Source organism: Sciurus vulgaris (assembly GCF_902686455.1).
Source record: "Sciurus vulgaris genome assembly, chromosome: 15".
NCBI lineage: Eukaryota > Metazoa > Chordata > Mammalia > Rodentia > Sciuridae > Sciurus > Sciurus vulgaris.
In genome coordinates, this window is record NC_136476.1 from 21,671,720 (window position 1) to 21,693,588 (window position 21,869).

General features: G+C 39.6%; 1 protein-coding gene across 5 annotated transcripts in view; it reads right to left on the reverse strand.

Moving 5' to 3' along the window:
* LOC306645373 (uncharacterized protein) overlaps nucleotides 1–21,869 on the reverse strand; it is a 169,342-nt gene that overhangs the window by 69,245 nt on the left and 78,228 nt on the right. Inside the window, exon 3 of one of the 5 annotated variants that reach the window (XM_079113110.1) lies at nucleotides 17,277–17,433. The exons of 2 other annotated variants lie outside the window; for them this stretch is intronic. In XM_079113110.1, coding sequence (XP_078969236.1) covers nucleotides 17,277–17,392 — 116 coding nt within the window. In that variant the 5' untranslated portion in view covers nucleotides 17,393–17,433. Of the gene's footprint in view, nucleotides 1–231; nucleotides 3,160–3,252; nucleotides 3,714–17,276; nucleotides 17,434–21,869 lie in introns of those variants that run through there. 2 more of the 5 variants (XR_013759615.1, XR_013759616.1) reach the window with 2 other exon arrangements.

Below are 21,869 nucleotides of genomic sequence, written 5' to 3' on the forward strand. Positions count from 1 at the left end.
AATTGGAAGCCCAAGATGGGAACTCTGAGGGCAAAGGTGGTAAATTTCCATTTTATAGATGCAGAAACTGAGCCACAGGGAGTGATCCTAACTTGAATCCAACAGCTGTTAAGTGGAGGAACTGGGACGCCTTCCCAGGCAGGCTTTGGTATCCATGCCTCTCCAAGGAGAAAAAATACAGCTGGAGCAACTAGCAGAAGTCCAGGACATCTCTAAAAGCTTAATGACAGGAGAGCAGAGAAAAACGTCTTTAAGGGATGACGGGAAGGCTCATGTCAGGAAAGAGGGATAGAAAAGTCAGTTTTCCAGCAATTTCTACAAAAGGCAGATCAGCAGGGGAATGAATAGTTCAAAGTGTGGTGCTTTTGTGCACTTATAGTCCATGTGTAACTGAGGACTTGAGCCTGGGGGACCAATGGTGCTGAGCACAAGAGTCCTGGCCTCCTTCAGTCAGCTAGGAGGAGAATGGGGTCTGATGAGTATTTTCTTTGTATGTGCTGATTCACAGGGAAGCAAGGCACTACTCATAATCCTCCCAAATCTTCACCCAACCCCCTCTTCCCCTTGGAATAGCCGTTCTGGGAGAAGTGTGCAGAGGTCACACTCCGGGCAAGGGGTGCCTCTGGAGGATGTGGGTATATGTTGAAGGCCAAGTGTGACTGAAGCAGAAAGTCACCTTCCACAACATACTTGACTTGGGAGGGCTGAGCCTGGAAGTTTCCATTTCACCATTTTGTGAACATCATCAAAGATAAATGCCTAAGAATTTGGTTTTCTGAATTAACTCAGGAGGAACCCCATGCTATTCTAAGAGGGCATGAGATTGGTGACCACTTCCATGTAGGTCAGTAGCTTTGTATTGGCATTTAAGCTTTCCATGGGTAGGGGCTGTGTGGTGGCTCATTTATCATCCCCAGTGCTTAATGACGTGCTTGGTAAGCAGAAAATATTAAAGAAATTCTTACTAAATGTACAAAACACATGTCCTAAGTTTTCTAGAGCAATATCACCTTAAATACAGCTATATACACTGATTTAGGTCCAGAAGCAATGATCACCAGAGACTTAGGTCTAACTGTGGCTAACAGGAATATCTGAAAATCTTCAAGAGAGATTTCTTAGCAGTAGCCACTATACCAGTCATTTTTTTTTTTATTTATGACAGATAGCATTGCATGTTTTTATTGTGGACATTTTTCAAAGTGTTTCTCAATCATTCTTTTGCCCCAGTAACAGACAGAAATGAATTTGTAATGAGACAATCGAAAGTTTTATAGAACCTAAAATTGGATCCTGCATCTAACACCTTTTAAATCAATCATTGAAGTCTTACTAAGTGCCAGTCTTATACTCAGTGCTAGGAATACAAAAAAAAAATCAATAAAATATAACTTACAGATGTGAAAATGAACAAATTACAAGTTGGATAGTGTTTATATGACACAAGATGTCTTTGATTACAAGTAACAGAAAACCGGTGGCTACAAAAATAGACGATTTTAATCATCTCACAAATCATGGAAAGTCTTGAAACAGATTGTTCCAGATTAGGTCAACAATTCAATAATATCATCAAAACACCCCTGTTCTTGTTACTGCTCTACCTTTGCTCTTTGAGTTGTTGCCTCATGACCACAAAATGGTTGTTGTAGCTACAGGTACCAGGCTCATACCTAATTAAATCAGGGAGGAAGGAACTTGCTGCTTCTCTTTATAGCAGTAAACAAAAATATTCTGAGTAGAACCCACCATTAGACTGTCCATTTGATCTTATTGCTCAGAACTGGGTTACTGTCCTACTCCCAAAACAATTATGGAAACAGGGGAATGAAATTTCTATACTTGGCATAAGCTGATGACTCATCATTCTTTCAGGCTGAGGGAAGGGCTCCATCTTCCTTGAGCGTGTTGCCATACCCTATAAATAGGGATCCTAGGACCTAATGAAGGTGAAAAGGAGAGGAGACATCAACCACAGTGTTTTCTCAGGATTGAGCATATAATTATATGTGTCAGTGTACTTTATTTTCTCTAACTGGATGTCACATCTTCCCTGAAGACAGATAAGGCCAGCAGCCCAGGGCTACTCTAAACCTCTGGCCTTTTCCTGCCACTACCCAGGCCTTGACTGCCTCAGCGGAGGAAGTGAAATAACCAGTGAGATTCAACACTGGCCTTACCCTTGAACTCTAATAACTGTAAGCATTCACGATTCTGATCAATTCCAAAACCTGGCTTGTTGAGGCAAGTGAGTGGGAGTTTGGAATACTGGAGGGGAAGGGTGAAATCAGGTCAACAAAGAAGACTGGAAGTGGTTTTCTCCCCTAAAAGCAAGGCTCATATCAGGACTGTGTGCTTAGTTGACTTTTCCTTAATGGGAAGGAAGGGGATGTGTTTTGGGAAGATCAGAACAGTTCAGCTACCTTCTTATTTCAGAGGAAAACCAGTAGAGCCCTGGGTTCAACCTTCAGAGTGCACAGAAGAGAGAAATAAAGGATGGTTTGAGTCTAAGCAGAAAAAGAGGAGCTGATTGGAGAAGAGCTGTATAGAATAGGTTACTTAGGTCAACACATCCAGACACTGGTTTAACAAAGCCACAGCCAATATACTGCTGGCTATATATGTCATATGTAATATATAATCTATATTACACAAATTATACATATACACACACATATATAATAGCTATATGTAATATATTACATGATAATATATATCATATATTATTTATAATGGCTATATAATACAATACTGTTAAGTATAATATTGCTATATAAAATTATATATATCACATCATATATGATTGATAGGAAATAATATGATGTTATACAATATGCTGTAATGTAATACAATAGTATAGCAATACAATGTGAAAAATGAAATTGAGCACTAACTGTATGATAACAAGGATGCAAAGACTTTCCTTAGGTGAGTACTCACAACCATGCCCACAGGTAATTTCTATTATAATCCAGAGGCTAAGTACCTTGTGCAAAGCTGCTGTGGTAGAGGGTAGACCCAGGACTCAGGACTGTGGGGTTGTCTGCTTCTAAAAACCCCATTCACCTCCTTGCTCTCTTATTTCCATTTGCCTCTTTCCTACCAAGGCATTAATGAATTTGGTAATGACGAGGCCAGGTGGTGACCATAGACAAGACCCTTGAGAGAGTATAAAAAAAAAAGTTCAGAAATGAAAGGAATAATACAAAAATCACTTTATGTGTACATGGAATAAAATAATTCATTTATAGTTTCCTTGTTATACAGAGTTTGGGAGAATAAAGAATGGAAGAGGAAATTTTGTATCAATGGAAATTATGCAAACAAATATTCTGCATCATAGAATTCATCCAAATTTTTGGAAGTGTTATCAAAGTTTTGCAATTCCCTTTGTATTTTTCGGCAGTCATTTTCTAATCTAGATGATTCATTCATTTACTCATTAACTTGAGCACTCACTTTTTTCTTTTATTCATTTATTTACCAAGTCATTGGTTGGAGATTTATGTTGTCTCTTCTATATACTAGGGACCAGGGAAGATAATCGAGGCTTAAGGATAAAGAAATGCTGTTTCCTGCATTAAATGGGATGGAATTTAATATGCTCACCAGGTGTTTTCCCTTTCTGATCCACTTTCAGCTTTCCATTATCTGTGAAGTGTCCTCTGCTATGGACAGATTTCCTTGGCCCTCTGACAGGGCAGTGCCATACCCTAGGGAGTTGCACATAATTGATTGAGGACTTGGGGGAAGGTCGAGAAGACAGGAGACTGAGAACAGAGGATATTGTATGTGCTACCTGTAGGTCTAACTGGGGCAAACTCTGATTCAGAGAGATATCAACATCCTTTAGGATTTAAAGACATCAAAGCTTCCAGGAACTGGTCAATCCAATGGTTTCTTTAAGATTTCCCATCCACCTACAGAGAGGCAGTGGGCTAAGAATAGTAGAGGTGCCAGGGGCAATACTTAATCTCCAACTCCCCTAGAGAGTTAATCAACTCCTGCAACTGGGTGCCTGATAGCCACTCTCCTGGTTCTGGCCTTTGATTAACCCACAATCCCAATGATACTTTGCCTCTCCAGTATGTTCTTCTGTATGCTGAAGAGACCATGGTGAGCACCATTCTCAGAACAGCTCTAGAACTGATCACATTTCTATATGCCCTGCTTTTAGGCTCCTCACACAAAACCCCCAACCATCCCATCCTTAGGAGTTGCTCCTGATCACTACCAATGGTCTAAGACCAGCTTCTCACAGTGATGGTGCATATCCTAAGCAGGTTTCTATTCCTCTCTGGAGGAAGTATTCAATTATGATAGTTCCCCAGAAAGATGTGTATGAGCATGATGGAAAGGACAGTACAATAGGATCTAGGAGACACCCCACAACCACTACCACAAAATCCTGAACATTTTGTTCTTTTTTCTAAGTCCAGATCTCCTCCTCTGCAAAATAAATAGTTCAGACTAGACGAGGCCTCAATTCCCGTCTGGCTCGGACAATCTAACTTTCTGAATGCTGTGTGTTATCTGCTTTCACAGTTTGCACTGAGAACCTGACTTCAGAGATTCAGCACACCCTGGTGTTCACTCAGGTGTCACGTGCAGTTCCCATGATAGGCATCTACCCAGCACAGAATCCCTGGGATCTCTGGGCTTCTGGAGTGCAGTGGGTAGATGGCATTCCTCGCCCAATCCTGGGAAGCAACTCTGTGAAAAGGCACTTTAGTTTCTGTGTGAGGCAGTTTGACCCCTTGGCAGAAGCAGCCCCTGGGGGAGGGGAGCCATATCCGAAAGCACTGAAGCACGCAGAATGCCCTATGGGCCCACAATCCCAAGTACCTATGAATAGAGGAGGGGAACAGACAGTCCCTGTATGCATATTTGGAATCTAAAGTCCTATTTGATCTTAGAATGTGGAAGCCTGTAGGACATGGAAATGTTAATGCCCTGAGGCCGGGCACTGTAGTGGAAAAAGAACTGGCTTTGGAATCAGAAGTTCTGGTTTGAGTCTCAGCTCTGTCCTGGCTAGCTACGTGACTAGGAGCAGGTCTCCTAACTCTGCTGAGTGTGGGTTTTCTTGTCTGTCCAATGAGGAGCTTTAGGTCTTCCCCAGTGACCTAATAGAGCCAGTCTTTCCTGGTTACTTTTTCTGCACTCAGTGTACAAACCCCCGGGTGATGCCTTAGTCACAGTCTGACAACACTATTAGGACAAGATAATGATAAAATTAATATTAATATTTGTGACAAATATAACATTGATCCCTGTTGCTATCAGCCGTTGGACTCTTATTATGTAGCAGGGACTCTGCTAAAGACTTTAGAAACATTATTTCATTGCCCAAGGCCACATGGCTCCAAGTGTTAGGGCAGGACTCCACCCAGACACCTCTGACGCTGGAGCCAAAGTCTTAATCTCATGGGTGCTTTATTCTTCAAGACCAGTCAACCAGGTTTCTTCAAGTTCTGGCTTGCTTGGAGAATGAGAGTGAGATATACTGGCTTGTCTACTTACATATTAATAATTAATCAATAAATCAATTCCTTTAAAATAGCCAGACATAGGAGCTTTGGAAAATTATATGTCAAAAATCATTTATGGATGAGAGTTAAATAATTAAATTTATATAAAAAAAACCATGATTCTATTTTCACTAATAGTTAACCAGCATTATTAATTGCTTATGTACAACCTTTTCTTTGCTTAGGCTTGTACTAAATCGGCATCAATCCCAACCATCTACCAAGACACCACAAACAAACAAAAATACCAAAGAGAGAGAGAGAGAGAGAGAACACCCCCCACACACAAACACACACAAAAAAACCCCTACTGAGCACCTGCTCCATGCCAAATACCCACAGCATGCTCAGATTCAGTGGTGAACAGTGTTTCTGACCTCAAGGATCCGTCTAACAGAAGATACTATAGACAAATAGTGTGGGAGCATGAAAATTCTTTGATGGAGGTGTGACTAGGGTCCTAAAATCAAACAGAAAATAAGATGCTAATCCAGCTTGAGTATGTCTGAAAAATCTTTCTAGAAGAGGCCACAGCTAAGTTGAGTGGAAATGAAACTGTTGATAAGGAGAGACATGGTGGGGAAGAAGGGAGAAGGAATAAGGCAGGACATTTCAGGTAACGGGGTACCTTATGCAATGACTAAGAGACACAAGAGGCACGACCCACTCAGAAAGTCAAAAGAATTTGATGGCAATAGCTGCAGGTATAGAATCTAAGGCAGGAAGGTGACAGCTGAAACAGAGGCCATGTCATCAAAGGGCCATATGTGTCCTGCAAAGGAGTCTGGACCTCACTGTAATCACTCGGGGAATTAATTGAAAAGGTTCAAGCTGGATCAGGTGTGGAGAAGCAGGTTCTAATCCCATTTGTGTGCTACAAAATACAGATCTGGTTAGAAATTATCTGCAGTGAACCCACCAAAAGATGAAGATGATCCAGCTTCAGGTAATGAAAACAGGAATGGAGAGAAACCGAAACCATAGTGCTGAGCAGAGCGAGGCAACAAGACATACTGACTGAAAGAGTCGGGAGGGCACAGTGTGGGGAATGCTCCCTGTTTTATTCCAGTTTAGCTGGAATGACCCTGTGTCTCGCCGTTTTTATATTCACCAACGCATATTTTTGACATCCCTCAGTTCTTCTTTTGCCCCATATTTTCTTCCATCTCCCAGAACATGAACACGGGTGTGAACTGTTGAATCAAACCCAGGACTTTCCGCGGTCTAACACAGTAAAAGTTTATTTCTTTCTCCTGTAAGAGTCCTCCCTGGACAGTCAGTGGCTTCCCTCCACCTGAGGGTTCAGAACGTAGGTCCCTCCATTGTTATTGCCTTTTGCCATTCCCTAGGGACTCAGAATGTTCAGCAAACAGTGGAAGGGGAAAGAGAAAGTGAGGAAGGATCCATGCTACTTAAAATCCCCATCCGCACATCCAGTGGTAGGAATCTGCCACATGAATGTTGTAAGGCAGCTTGGGACCCGCAGCGATTGTGCGCTCCCGCTGAACTGCCGCCCGCTCATTCGTTTCAGTTGTGGCTCGCCAATAGCTCCCAGAAAAATGCACACAAACATGAGGTCTCACGCAAGAGACTTTATTATGTGGACGACTAACAGGGCCGCTCCAGGGTGAAAAGAAAGGAAAAAAGAGAAAGACGGTGTGTGCGCTTCTCCCAGATATTAGAATTTCCCGGGCTGGAAGGAACCAGTAGTGGAGGAGAATACTTGCAAGCTGACTGATGAACCGATAGCTATATAGCATGTTAGGACGTAACATGGGAAGCAGGAAAATGGCGGCAGCGTAAGCCGGAAATTCCTGTAAAGTAAGAGGCGGGCAGAGTGCAGATTGACAAGTGGTTGGGAGGCAGAGTATTGGCTTTATATTGCAAATGTACTGATTGTCATTTATATCCCTACATACCTACATGAGTGAGGAAGCACCACATTTTGTTAGAAAGCCAGCCACCTTGGTCACATCCAAATGGTTTTAACTCACCCCCCCACCCTTGTCTTATTTAGCTGCTGCTTCTCCTACTTGATAGAGACTGATCTTTGAAACAATTAAACATTTTCATTGATCTGGATTAGATATTAAAAAAGGATGGAATTCCTCCAATGCATAAGCAACAGAGAAAGGACAATTCACAAGCTGTCCAGCACAAGGTAAAACCAAGGCTATTTTGAAGCTATGTAGCAAAGGGCATCTGACTGAGAGAAGCTCTGGCTTCAAATTCTGGCTTCATCGGTAATACAGTATAACTTAGAAAAAATGTGTATTTAGATCCTTTGCTCAATTAATTTTAATAAAGTTAGTTTTCTTTTATTATTGAGTCATTTAAAGTTCTTTATTCCTTATCAGACATGTGATTGACATATATTCTGCTACTCTATTGATTGTCTTTTAACTTTCTTTATGACGTTCCTTGTAACACAAAAGCTTTTGATTTTGATGAAGTTCAATTTATCTATTTTTCTTTTCTTGTTTGGACCTTCAGTGCTTTATCTGTGGTATCATTGCCTAATCCAAGGTCATGAAGAGTTATACCTATATCTTTGAATGTTTATATTTTTGGTGTTTACTTTTAATTTGTTACTCCATTTTGAGGTTAATTTTTGTGTGTAGTGTGAAATAGGGGTCTTTTTGTTTTTTGGCATATGAATTTCCAGTTGTCCTAGCACTGTAGGTTGAAAATCAATTCTTTCCTTCATTAAATTGTCGTGTCATTCAAGTTGAAAATCAATTGAATATAGATGTGAAGGTGAAATCTTGATTCTAAATTGTATTTATTTGATTTTCAAGTCTGTTCTTCTACCCTTATCATATTATCTTGATTACTCCAACTTTATAGTGAGTTTGAGTTTGAAAATTAGGAAGTGAAAATCTATTTTTTTTCTTCTTTTTGAATATATTTTGGTTATTCTGTGTCTCTTACATTTCTAATGAATTTTAGGTTAGGATTTTCAGTTTCTGCTTTCAGCCTCAGAGCTTATATATCTTATAACTGAAAGTTTGTACATTTTGACCAACATTTCTCGATTCCCTCACCCTCCAGCCTCTGGAAACCACTATTGCACTCTGAGTTCAATTAATTTATATTCCACACATGAGTGAGATCATACTGTATTTGTCTTTCTGTGTCTGACTTATTTAATTTAGTGTAAAGTCTTCCAGTTTTATCCAAGTTATTGTAAATGGCAGAATTTATGACTGATTAATATTTTTATATACACATATATATGCATACATCCATATACTATTCTGTAATATATAAGTACACACACACACACACACACACACACACAGTTTTTGTCTTTCTGTGCCTCCTTTGCCTGTTAAAAATTGTTTTTTTGCTACTTAGTGTGAGTTCCTTATCTATCTTGAATATTAACCCCTTGTTAGATATATTTGCAAATATTTTCTCCCATTCTACATGTTGCCTTTTCCTTTTCTTGATCTTGTTCTTTACTATGCAGAAACCTTTTAGTTTGATGTAGTCCCACTTACTTATTTTTGCTTTTGTTGCCTGTGTTTTTGGTGTCCTATCCAAAAATCATTGCCAAGGTCAAAGACCCCCTGTTTTCTTTTGCTGTTTTTCCTCCTATTACTTTTATATTTTTAGATATTTCACTCACTTAATTTTTACTTAATTTTTTGCCTGTAGATATTCAGTTTTCTTTTTCTTTTTTTTTTTTTTTTTTTTTTTGTTGTTGTTTTTTGTTTTGTTTTTTTTTTTTTTTTTTTTGCAGGTGGGCATACAATTTTCTAAGCACCTTTTAAGCACCATTTATTGAAGAGAGAATCCTTTCCCCCTCACATATTCTTGGCACTCTTGTCAAAATTAGTTGACCATATATAGTTTTTGAATACATGTTTCTTCATTTGCTATGTGCCCTTAGATAATTCACCAATACTTTAAATAGTTGCTAGGTTTTTCAAATGATTACACCAGTTAAGGCTGTTTTTCAGGGAAGCAGGTCTGTAGAGTTCCCCTCTAGAAATCATATCTTTATAATTATCTTTAGATGAAACTTAGTTGATTAGGGTAAAGGAAATAAATTAATGGAAATACAAAGAGAATAAACCTAAAGTGTAACTAATTTGGAGATTAGTGGTAATTAGTATTTACAGATAGATTTATTTGTAGCTCATTAACTGAAAACTTGCTTCATTTGTTTTGTGACTCATTAATCAGAAAACCATGTTGAGTGATAGAGCTCTAATGTGGTTTGACTTTTTAAATAAATTCCAAGATTTGGATATCAAATTGCAGTGGAGCATTAAATAACCACTTCAGGGGATTGAAGAATTGGTGATTATGTGCATTTTCTATCATGCAAATACTTCAGTATCTTAAATGTCAGTGTTTTTATATCCCCAAAAACTAGATGGGACTTAATATGTCTGCTCTGTACCAACACACATCTTTGTAGAGCTTGCATAGTACAAAATTATTTTATTTTATAGAATATGTAATGTCTGATTTAATTAAGTGAGAAATACTTACTGAGTACCCACTGCTTAGAAAGTCACTATGTTAGAAGATACAGAAAACTCAACAAAGGTAGTACAAGGAACCTGTCTCCAAGAGACCAATCATTGAAATGGTAATATATTCCCTAAATACATCAAAAAATAATTTCTAAGTCAGCATTGTTTAATGATAGATGAGTGGTACAGAGGGATTCAGAGGTGAATTAGGCCCTTTAGGTTTGGAGTTATATTTTCTGTTACAATGACTCACAACAAGAGCAGTCTTTTCCCCTTTTTTTCCTCATAAAATTTTGGACAGGGCTCAGTGGGGGAGGATTTCTCTCTATTTCATGAGATGTTACCTGGGGAGTGGTTGGGATGGGACTGATGTTTAAGTGAAGGCTTGGAATTTGCTTTCAACATGTTCCCTCACGTAATTACCTAAACTCACCAAAAAAAATTTTTGAATTCTCTTTGATTGATTTATTTAGATACTCTTAAGCCCAAGAAGGGAGTAGTCTGTAGTTTTACTTTATCCCATCTTTATAAACCTGAATTCGGGTATTTCGAGAAGACAATAAGTAGTTCCCTATTCCTGTCTCCTTGGGGAATAATTCTGCTTGGAAATTAAGAGTAGAAAGAGAACTTACTGGCTTTAAGTAATGTTATAGGGCTGAGGGTGAAACCAAATTATGGTACTGAGTGGAAATTTGCAATAATTTCCTCCAAAGATCTATGTGCCTGTATTCACAGTCACTTATTGGGTAACCTGAGACTGAAGAGTCCGCACAGTATTATGCTGATGAGTTGTCCTACCAGTGGTCAGAAAGATCACTTGCTGCCAAAGGGTTGCATTGATAGCACAGAAAGTACAGGATGACAGGGAGGCAACAGAGGTGGGACCCACCACTTCTGAGAGCAGCCACTACTGATGAGAGTGACTGCTTCAGAAACTCTAGGATGTAGTCTCCAGAAGGAACCACCTTCATCTCCTGAGCATCCCCAGTGGTGGAAAGGAGACTGAATGGTGCTAAAGATGTCGATACCTTGGCTAGAAATGTCAACAGGCACTGTTGTGAGCCCCTGCAAGGAAATTCTCTGAGGAGGTGAATTTAAATTCAAACACAGGGAGCCTTCTCTGGAAGTCAGTGGTATAACGTGCCCCCTACTGAGCATTGACCTTCACACTGATGAGAAGTGAGACATTTCATAGACTTCAGGTGAAAATCAAACAGTCCAGTGGAAAGAGTATGAGTCTTGAGTCTGTTTGAGAAGGGTTTGCATCCATGCTCTGTCACATACATTTGTCACTTACATTTTCCCAGTGGCGATTTGTCTGTTTCCTTGTCACTTCTTGTTTTTAAATCATTGAGTGTTATAGGGAGGACTGAATGAAATGAATTCATACATGCAATAGAACCTGGTACATTGCAGGTATGCAAAATATAAAAACCAATCATGTTCGTTTCTATCTTGTCCCCATGGTAAATGGAAAGTGATGAAACTCCAAGGCCTCCAGGCAATTATTAAGTCCCAAATTATATCATATCTCCCCTATTCCTATGGAAGTAGTCCAGGATGATGCAGTCTAGAAAAATTACTAAAGTAGTAGAGGTAGGCCCTGTGCCTGCGAGAGCCAGCAAGTACACTGTGACATGGAGGTGAACTTGCAATCGATGCTAACCAATTCCCAGAGCTTTAGAGATCAGCGTTCCTATTCTATGTATTTCAGTGGTGACTCCAGGACACCTTATCATTAAAGTAGTGAAAGAATTGTAGTCACAAAAGATTTCGTTTAGGTAAAAAAGTTTTCAACATAGTTTCCTCCACCGTGTGTGTAAAAGATGCAAGCCAAATTTCTCTTAAAATTTCACTGCCTGGTTAATTTTTCTTTGCCCCAGCTTTCTGTGTAATATCTAGGTGTTTTGGGTATCATTTTGCAATTCAAAATCTGAGACTTTCATCGATGCTTCTTGATTGGATGTTCCAGGTGGCTGAGAAGAAAATGGACTTTAAGTGATTACCTGTGTCTTTGAAAGGTCATGATTTACTTCTTTCAGCAGGCTGGAGAATGTCAATCTGCACCTGAACTTTATGCCTCACATTCTTCTGATTATGGATACAAATATCTAACAGCAGAAGTTGCTCATTCTCAGGCATATCTAATGCTAAATTAAGACAGGGCTCAATGATGATGGGCACCTCTGTGATTGGCTTTCCAGAAGTGCATTTATTTCTCTTTTATAGTGCTTTTCTCCCTCAATTCCAACGTCAAAGAAGCTTGAAAAATTTGGCTGATGGACAAAGTGGAAATCTATTCTTTATATATAATCATTTATACATATAGAGCTCTTAAACTTTGTCATTCTTTCCTAGTTCAAGTTTTGCATATACTTAATTTACTAAAGATAATGTATCTGACACATTTCAAGAAAATATTACAAAATAGTGAACATGAGAATTTGAAGCATTATTATACAATAAAAATCTTAAAATTCATAAAGATATTATTATTTTGGTGTCACATCAAGTTATTCACCTAAGGAATACTTTCGATCATTATGAAATATCATTTGCATCTAATGTATAGTACAGATAGCAATATAATTAAAATGCTTTTCATATATATATATTACATTGTTAATAGGTTCTAGCTCAATTAAATAAATTTAGGCGTTTAACAAACATTTAAGAATCTATTTTATGCCAAACCCCGAACCAGTAGTGCAGTTAAAAGGTCTAATTTTAGTTGAATGTACAGAAAACAAGTTTTATATACACACCTAAAATAATTATAGATTGTAATTTGCACTATGAAGAAAGCAGTGTGCCAGGACAGTGAAGTTTATGAGGCGATCTTTAGGTAGAACAGCAAAGGCCACATTTGAGATGAGGCCTAAAGAATAAGAAGTCAGACAACTGAAGAGTATCAGGAAGAGTATTTCAGGTAGAGGAAAAACAATATAGAATTATGTCAAAGGAAGAGAATATGGTATGATGTGACTAGAGAAGAATGAACAAGCAGTGTTTGAATGACAGCAAGTGTATTTTCTGATTGTCCCTACTTAAGATGCAAAGAACATGAGGATTAGTTGAGGCACACAGAAGCAGTAAATGACAAAACTGGGTATGACCTTCTGGTCTTCTAATTGAAATATCAATTAGAAGGGAGACAGGGAGATGAGGGAAGTGATAGCTCAATGATGCAAAAGTCATTTTTCCTGGTCCCTTAATACTTGATATAATGCTACACGAATTTATTATACCCCCTCCTATCAGCTAATTGATCCAAAAGAGTATTGGCAAAGAGTTCTCTTATAATAGAAATGAGGGAAAAAATGACAAACTAAAATAGAGAGAAACCTTTTTTAAAAAATAAATGAAAATCACTATGAGGATGGCAAAAGAACACAATATTTTTAATAACAGCAATGGATTAAGAACTTCTTAAACTTCATCGAATGCAGGAAACTACATGGAATTTCTTTAGTCATTACAAGTATCATTCAGTTTGTAAAATATAAGCAAATTGACATATATCTAGGGATGCTGGCTTCTGTATTTGTTGGTGTTTGGTCTTGACTTTGAGATAAAATTACTTTAATTGTGAAGATATAGCAGATGCTTCTGGAAAATCACCACTAAACTACCCAGGGATGAATACCATTATAGGAAGGACACACTGACAAATCAAAAATTCCCAGGAAACTCACCAGAGGGAAAGAGGGATAGGATATTGGCATCCGCAAACTCACCAACACTTGAGAGATGGGGTACTGATGTTAATTATGAGGGTTGTGGAGTTCACACACTTACCTAACCAACCATTAATTCAGAGCATAATGTACCAAGAAAAATCCCTCTCTGACAGCACTCAGAGGCCCTTGACTACCAGGAAGAAAGCAGATTAACCTGAAAATTAGGCCCAGGACCTGCTCGTGAGAGTCAAATTGCAAATAAGGGGAAGCCCTATTAAACCTCATGGTCATGTCAGGGACTTGACAGGGAAAGAAAAGGACCCTAAGATATGAAATGAGGAAATGGAGGTGGCAGAATTTGAGAATCCAAAGTCTTCATAATCCTTAAACTTTCTGGGCTTGTTGAGTGACCCATACTTTTTGCCTAAAACTATTGTAGAGGCATCCCTTCAGGAGGCTGCCTTAAAAATGAAAATATTCCTACCTCAAGGTTTTTCCCCTCTTCCCCTCATGACATTAACTTTGGTTGGTTGGTTAATGTATAACCAGAAACAATTTTATTCAAAGCAACTTTTAAAATACTGTTTTCACTTTCTGTATCCGAAGTGTTTCGATTGTTCAACATATTTTGAAATTCCATTTGTGGCAATGTTTTCACATTTTTGCAGTGCTTATGTGGCTTCAAGTGTGTATAATATGACTTTTTGTGATGAATGAATGATTAAAAGCTCTGGAAGTCCAGGAACTGCACATTTCTGTGACCTCCATCCAAATAGGCCCTTTCAATGACAATTAAATATAGTAATTTAGTTCTTAAATGTCCTGTGCATGTCAGGGTATTAAGAAGAAAGCTAGCTCTTTTTTCTGACTCTACTCTTAGCTCTGCTGTAATATTATCAAGGTCTCCTGGGATAGTTACTCTGTTTTACTTATTAGGAGTGTATGTTATGTTGTTGGATAAAGTAAGGCATCCACATGCCAAATGTAATTTTACAAAGTTCTTTAGTATGACAGATGCTACACAAATAAAAGCAGACACTTGAAATAAATGGCAACATACAAGAAAGCTTTCCTTTAGAGCTTTTCAGATCTGGGAATCACTGTTAGGGAGGAAAGAATTTCATGGAAACAGTTTGTGATTCAGCCTCTTTACTGGGCCAACCTTTCCTATATTGAGTCATATTGAGTAATTCATCTACATGGTTTCAGAGAATATGGAAACACATTTTGGTCACCTGTGGAATAGTTCATGATTTTTTACTTAGCATCACAGGATGGGAATTGTCCCAGCTTGCTTTGTCAGTGCAGGAAGCACTCAATAAATATTAGGTGAAATAAATTCAGGTCAGACTATGTTCCCAATGCTAGGTTACAAAGATAAATAAGACACATTCTACCCTGGAGGAACTCACAGTTTGGCAGAAAAACCAGAGAAGCACACAAAAGAGGATAATAAAATATGATATAAGCAAGGTTCTTTGGGAATCTAGTAATGAGTAAGATTGATTGCTCAATGGAATTGGGCAGGGTTCACAGGAAAGGTGACATCCTTTGAGATCCTCTAGACAGAGAAGCTAGGAGAGAAGTGGGAGAGGAGGGGGAATTCTAGAGGCATCTATGAGATCTCTGTGAGTGAAAAGCACTGAGTACATTCATGGATCTCTACAGATTGGTGGGAATGAAGCATGAAGATGCTGAAAAGGGGACCATAAATTAGGTCTGGAGAAGCAGGTTGAGGTTGGGCTGTCAAAAGCATTATAAATCATGCAAAGGAGTTTGATTTCATTTTCCCTACTGGAAAATCAATGTTTAAAGATCCAGATTTCTTATAGGACTGAGTTTTCCAAAGGCTATTCCTGAGCATGCTAGTTCTATAGGTATTAACAGGTGCTATACCATGACCTATGCAGCTTTTAGTTGAACAGACAAGATTAATTATCTGGGACAGATAGCAGGGAGTTGTGGCTGCAAAAGACAACACCCACAGAGGATTTCCTGAAATGTGTAGAGCTCTTCTGACTCTTAGGGTAAGTTACAGCAACTTCTTCACCTGCAACCCAATAGTTTGCCACTTCCTTTAGAAAGGACTTTGCCACTCTGCTCTTCATCACGAGGGCACTGGCCTGTGCTTAGAACTGTAATAAGAAAGAGTTTGATGCAACATCTATGATAAGAACCTTAACCTAATCAGTAAATTAATCTCCTGATAAAGATTAACTGGGTGATAACTGTAGGCCAATAGGATATGACTGGAGGAGGTGGGTCACTGGGGGCATGCCTTCGGGGTATGTATTTTGTCAATGGTACAGGGAATCTCTCTCTCTACTTCCTGGTGCAATGTCCTGAGCCACTTTTCTCTAACGCACTCTTCCGCCATGATGTTCTGTCTCACCTGGGGTCCAGAGCAAGGGAGTCAGTCATCTATGGACTGAGACCTCTGAAACTATAAGCCCTAAAATAAACTTTTCCTCCTTGAAAAATTGTTCTTGTCAGGTCTTTTGGTCACAGCAGTGCAAAAGCTGATAAGAACAGCATGTATTTTTGAGTAATGATTGAACCCAGGATTTTATCTGACTTACTGCATTTGTATTCCCTTTGCTATGATGGCTTCATCATATATAGGATCATATATGATCCTGTTGGAAGCATTTTGCAACCTCTCTCTGATCCTTTTGGGGTGAAAAGCTGAGATTAAGAGAGGTAATGAAGGTACATCACTTACCGTAACACATGGCATACAGTACATACCAGCTCAAGATTTTGTTTCTGTTATGCTGGTTTTTATCAATCTTATACACGGTGCTGCAGACATGAAAAGGCAGCATATCTGACTGTCAGAAAGGTTTCTTAAATTCTATTTTCATGGCTTTTAGTTCCACTAAGCACACAAGTAAATGGACAAATATTGAGTTGAGTAATTACCAAATGAAAAACCCTGAAACCTGTGTCATGAGAGCTGATATCAGTTATTTCATTAACTATTACTATTAACTATTAACTATTATTATTAACTATTGTAAATTTTATTTGTTCAAAATATACAGTCATTAGGAACTAAGTATTCAGACAACAGGGAAATCACTTCTGGGTCAAGAGTTTCAGGAAGGCTTCCCAAGGGGGGTGAGATTTGAACTAGACCTTGAAGGATGAAGAGAATTCAACTATGCAGAAAGGAAAGTGAAAGTTCAATAAAATAAGGCTGAGAGGAAGGGGAGATACCATCAGGAAGAAACCTCATAAGATTTATGAAAGGGACTCTGGGTGACTGACCAGACAAAGGGTCCCATCCTCTCCTTCCTCATTGCTCACACTGTCCACATTAATGTCCTGCTCCAACATGGGTCTGCCCATGGAAGAAAATCCAATGCTGTTCTCTGAGAGCCCTCTGAGCCCTCATCTATATCCTTTATCTGTCTTATAACCAATAGGAAAAGGACCTCAGGTGTGGTAATTACAGGGAGCTACAGATACCTTGTCCACTCTCCCCTAAGATTCCTTCACATGGACTCATGGGAAGTTGAATGCTTAGCAAAGAAAGTGCAGGAAGTGTGAAATGAGAAGGGGGACAGCAGAATTCCTACCTGTGCCGACACCGAAAGCCCTTTATTAGGGAATGTGAGATAGAAATCCAGTGAGTGCTTGCAGCAATGGCTGGACTGGCTCCAGGCTCCAGGCTGCAGAAGGCAGTGGCCAACATGGCTGATGCTATTCAAAGATCAGGGTTCCCAGGTTTTTCCACTTGGCTTAAAGAGAAGAAAATGTATTGTTTTTAAAACGTCTCAGAGTCTGATATTTCTAGACCACTAAATATTTGGAGGAAAAAACCCACCATTTTAAAGATGTTCATTTAGATAATGAATCATAATCCTTATACCAAAGAGGAACATCGATTTTAAACTGTGGTTGTGAAGTATGAACCAACAAGGTCTGTGGAAGATTTGATTGATGTGCACAGGCCCGTAAGCTTATGTCCACTGGTGACACAAGTCTTAAAAGCTGAAGGATGAAGATAAACAGCTGAGAGTGAAATTCCAATTCTGATTTGTTTATTTGTACTCTAACTTCTGCCAAAATTATTTGAGCTTGCCAAAATTTAAGCTGGGAAATCAAGCTTCTCAGATACTCAAAGAACACCTACTGATACAATTGAGTATCTTATATCTTAAAGCAAACGCTAAACTCAGTCCAAGGAGATTTTTTTTCTTTTTGTCCTGTGACACCATCCTGAGTGTGAAAAGAGTATTCACCAAATTGCAAATTCATTTGGGTCAAACCTACACTCTCCATTTCTGTCCTGAACTGCAGAAGACATATTTGGGTAACCCTAAGATGGCGGCTGGCGTTGAGCCAAGAGGTGGCGCATAGTTAGTGTTAACACGGTGTGATCTACTTTTGCCTGATTAGTTAATGTCTCCTCTGCACTAGTGGTCAACAGATGTTCCTCATTCTTAATTGGTGCTGTGGCGCATGCTCCAACCATGCTACTTAATCCTAAGCTGATTGGCTGCCTTAGGTATATAAGACACACACCTATAGGAAGCACCATCGGATAAGCAGCACCTTTGATAGATCGCAGAAGGCAGATGGCCGATCACAGATCACAGTACACGGGATGCACCATAGACACGCCTTTAGCACGCACTTCTGTTGGGGGCTGTGCCATGCAGACAGCGCCAGAATGGCACCTGATCACATCAGCAGCGAGGAGATTAATTGACATAAGCACACTCAGGTGATTTATCGTCCACTCACACAATGCATGTGCATGTGTTCTCGAGCACTCCTAATTGTGCCTGCTCGGACATCTAACTTCTCGCTTAATCTTTGCGTAAGAGTCGTGGCCCTACTCTCCGCCTCCTGGAGGTGATTAAGCAGGCCGTAGGCAGAAGGCGGGTGATAGCAAAGAGCAGCAGCTACCAGAAAGTGCGACAGCGGAGCAGCAGCTAGTAGAAAGAAGCGGAGAGAAGCCACTAGCAGGAAGAAGAAGAAGAGCAGCAGCTAGCAGAAAGGAAGAAGAAAAAGCAGCAAGCAGATAGAAGCAGCTAGCAGAAAGAAGCAGGAGGCAGCAGCAAAAGGCAGATCACAGAGCAGAGAATTGAGAACATGCCTCTAGATCACAGATAGGCAGATTGCAGTACACGGGACACATCACTAAGAAGCACCTCAGATAGACGCACCCTTAGTTCACAGGATGCAGGACGCACCTTTAAGAAGCAGCAGAAGCCTAAGAAGATATAGATCTCTGAAAGTGTAGTCTCTCTCTCTTAAGCAAAGCCTCTTTCTCTCTCTCCTCTCAAAGCAAATAAGCCTCATTTCCTCTATCCTCTATAAGCAAGCAAGCAAGCAAGGAAGTAGCCCAGAGATAGAAGTAGCTCAGTTTCCAGTCCACCACCCATAAGACCCGCACAAAATGTTGCTGCAGGCGGTGACAAAAATCTGCGGATTTGGTACCGCAAAGAGCCAGCGACACACTTCTAGCACTCACCTTTAGGACACAGGATGTAGGATGCACCTTTAAGAAGAAGCAGCAGAACTCTAAAAAGAAGTAGCATCTCTGAAAGTGTAGCCTCTCCAATAAGCAAAGATTCTCTCTTAAGCAAAGACTCTCTCTTATGCAAAGTCTTTCTCTCTCTCTCCTCTCAAAGCCTCTCTTTCTCTATAAACTAGGGAGTAAACAAGCAAGAAAGCAGCCCACTAAAAAGAAAAATAGTAGAAGTAGTTCATTTCCAGTCCACCTCCAATAAATACCCGCGCAATTGTTGCTGCAGGCGGTAACAATATCCCGCAACTGTTGCCGCAGGCAGCGACACTGAACAGAAAAATATGCTTCAGGAAGGAAACTTTTTAATTAAAACTTTTATTGGAGTATAAGATAAAGCTATATGCACAGATCACAATTATATAACTAGATACATTTTCACACTATATGGAGGTTACACTCAAATTGATTTTTGAAGGAAAAGAAAGCATTGGCTAGGGGACAAAGTGAAGAACGCAGCAGGTCCAGCACGTGGACAGAAGGAGACATGTGAGAAAGCAGGTCACATCCTGAACTCTGTGGTAGAGCAATAGAGGAGGATGGGAAATGTGTGGAGAAGATGAGGATTGGGCAGATAAAGTTAGAGTCCCATCATGAAGGACCTTGCTTGCCATCTGGGGAATATATTCACTATCTTGAATGTGATGGAAGCTACAGAATATTCTAGGGCCATGGAATGACAAGATCGACTCATTCATGTGGCTATTTGGAGTCAGGACTGGAGAAGGAAGCTGGAAACATATAAAGGAAGCCTAGAAAAGGGAAAACTACTAGAACAGAAGCTTTATCTGAAAAGGGGAATGGAGTGTGGTAACTCGTAATGGAAAGTAGGTGATCCTTTGAGAAAAGCCTGGCTTTGACTCAACATTCACACCAAGAATCTGGATGGCTTCTAATGGAACACAGAGTACAGAGCAGAGGGGACAGGAGAATGTGTGTATGTGTGTGTGTGCATGCGGGTGTGTGCGTGCGTGCCTACATGCCAAGTTTCAGTGTGCAGAAACCATACACAGTAATTCATGCAGAAAACTTTTGGGGCCAGCAGACCACCTGCTGACACCCAGCCCAGTGCCGGCAAAGAGACGCTGCTTGAAAGCGGAAAGGCTAAGCATATGTGTGGGAGCTCAAGCCAAAAAGCTAATGCTGAAGGTCTGAAAGCTCTGCCAGAATCTCACAGCAGTTCCCTGTCCCCTTTAGAGGTCAAGACGCGAGACTGAATGAACACAAGGAAGGTCTAATCCTGCCCAGCTCTCTGCTGAATGCAAGAGAAGATTCGAGAAAGGACTTTTTCACTGATTGAAATTGTAAATTCAACAGGAATATTTTGTGTAAATCCACCTCTTGGGATGGCTTGGTTGGAGCCCAGAAACTTGGTTTTAGGATTTCCTTTGGATACTCAATAAATGAAGAGGTATATAAGATGAAACAGAAAGATGTTATTTAGTAAGTACAATTTTATATTTAAAAAATAAGTTTACTTTTATTCCTCTAAGTATAAAATTGGTAGACTAGGAGAAAGTAGGAAAATTCAGGAAAGCAGAAAATTTGTACCCCAAATTTCACTGGCCAACAAAAACTATTGTTAAGGGAGACCCACCTTCCTTCCTCCTTTCTTCTCTACCTCTTTGTCTCTCCCCCACTATAATATAAAGCTGCTCCCCTGCCCTTTATGCTGCAGTCATTTCCCCGCCTCCCAACTTCTTGTCAGTCTGTGAACATCCTAGCTAGCTATTGGTTCATCAGTCAGCTTGCAAGTATCCTTCTCTGTTATTGGTCCCCTGTTAACCCAGGAAATTTGACTGCTTAAGAATAGCTCCCCCGCCATTTTTTTTTTTTTCATTCTTTCTCTCTCTTCCTCGCTTTTCACTCTCTCTCTTTCCCTCTCATTTTCTCTCTTACCCTGTAGGAAGACATTTTGTTTGCTTAATAAACCCTCTTATGTGGGTTCCCGTGTCTGGAGTGGTTTCTGGGGTCTTAACAGCCACCCACACATACACACGCACATCTATCCCTATTTCTCTATCTTTCCTGGATACCTATGCAAAATAGTTTTGTGATAGTTTATCCAGCATTTCTATATACCTGAGGCACATAGAAAAATGCCTCATGCCCTGTAAAAGGCTCTGGAAGCCTGCATCTGACTGGCATAAGAGAGACTACCCTGTTAATGGAACCAGATTTGGGCTGACTTTTGTGATCTGAATAAATTTATGACAAGTCACTTCATTTCTCTAAGCTGTATTGTTCTCAGCTATAAATTAGGGTAATATAATTGTGACCTTTCTTATTGCTTTAATTCTCTTCTATTTAAGCTGAAATCATTTTCTCTATCCTTCATTTCCAGAAAAGCTGGAGAAGACTAGAAGTTTCTCAGACACAGGCACCAAGTCTTATTCAATATTTCCCTTACGAAACAAGTACTTCATGACTGAATGAGGAAGTAGTTGATCGAATAACCTTGATAATTTACTTTCATCAATGGACCAATGAACTAAGAAAAACTGTGATAGAAAAGAGACCTTAAACTGGAAACAAGGGATGGATTTAATTTCTTAAGATGTTTGTGGAGTTTCACTCACCACAGTTCTCTTACCACAGTTCTCTTATTCTACCTATGCTTAGAGGACAAAAAAGT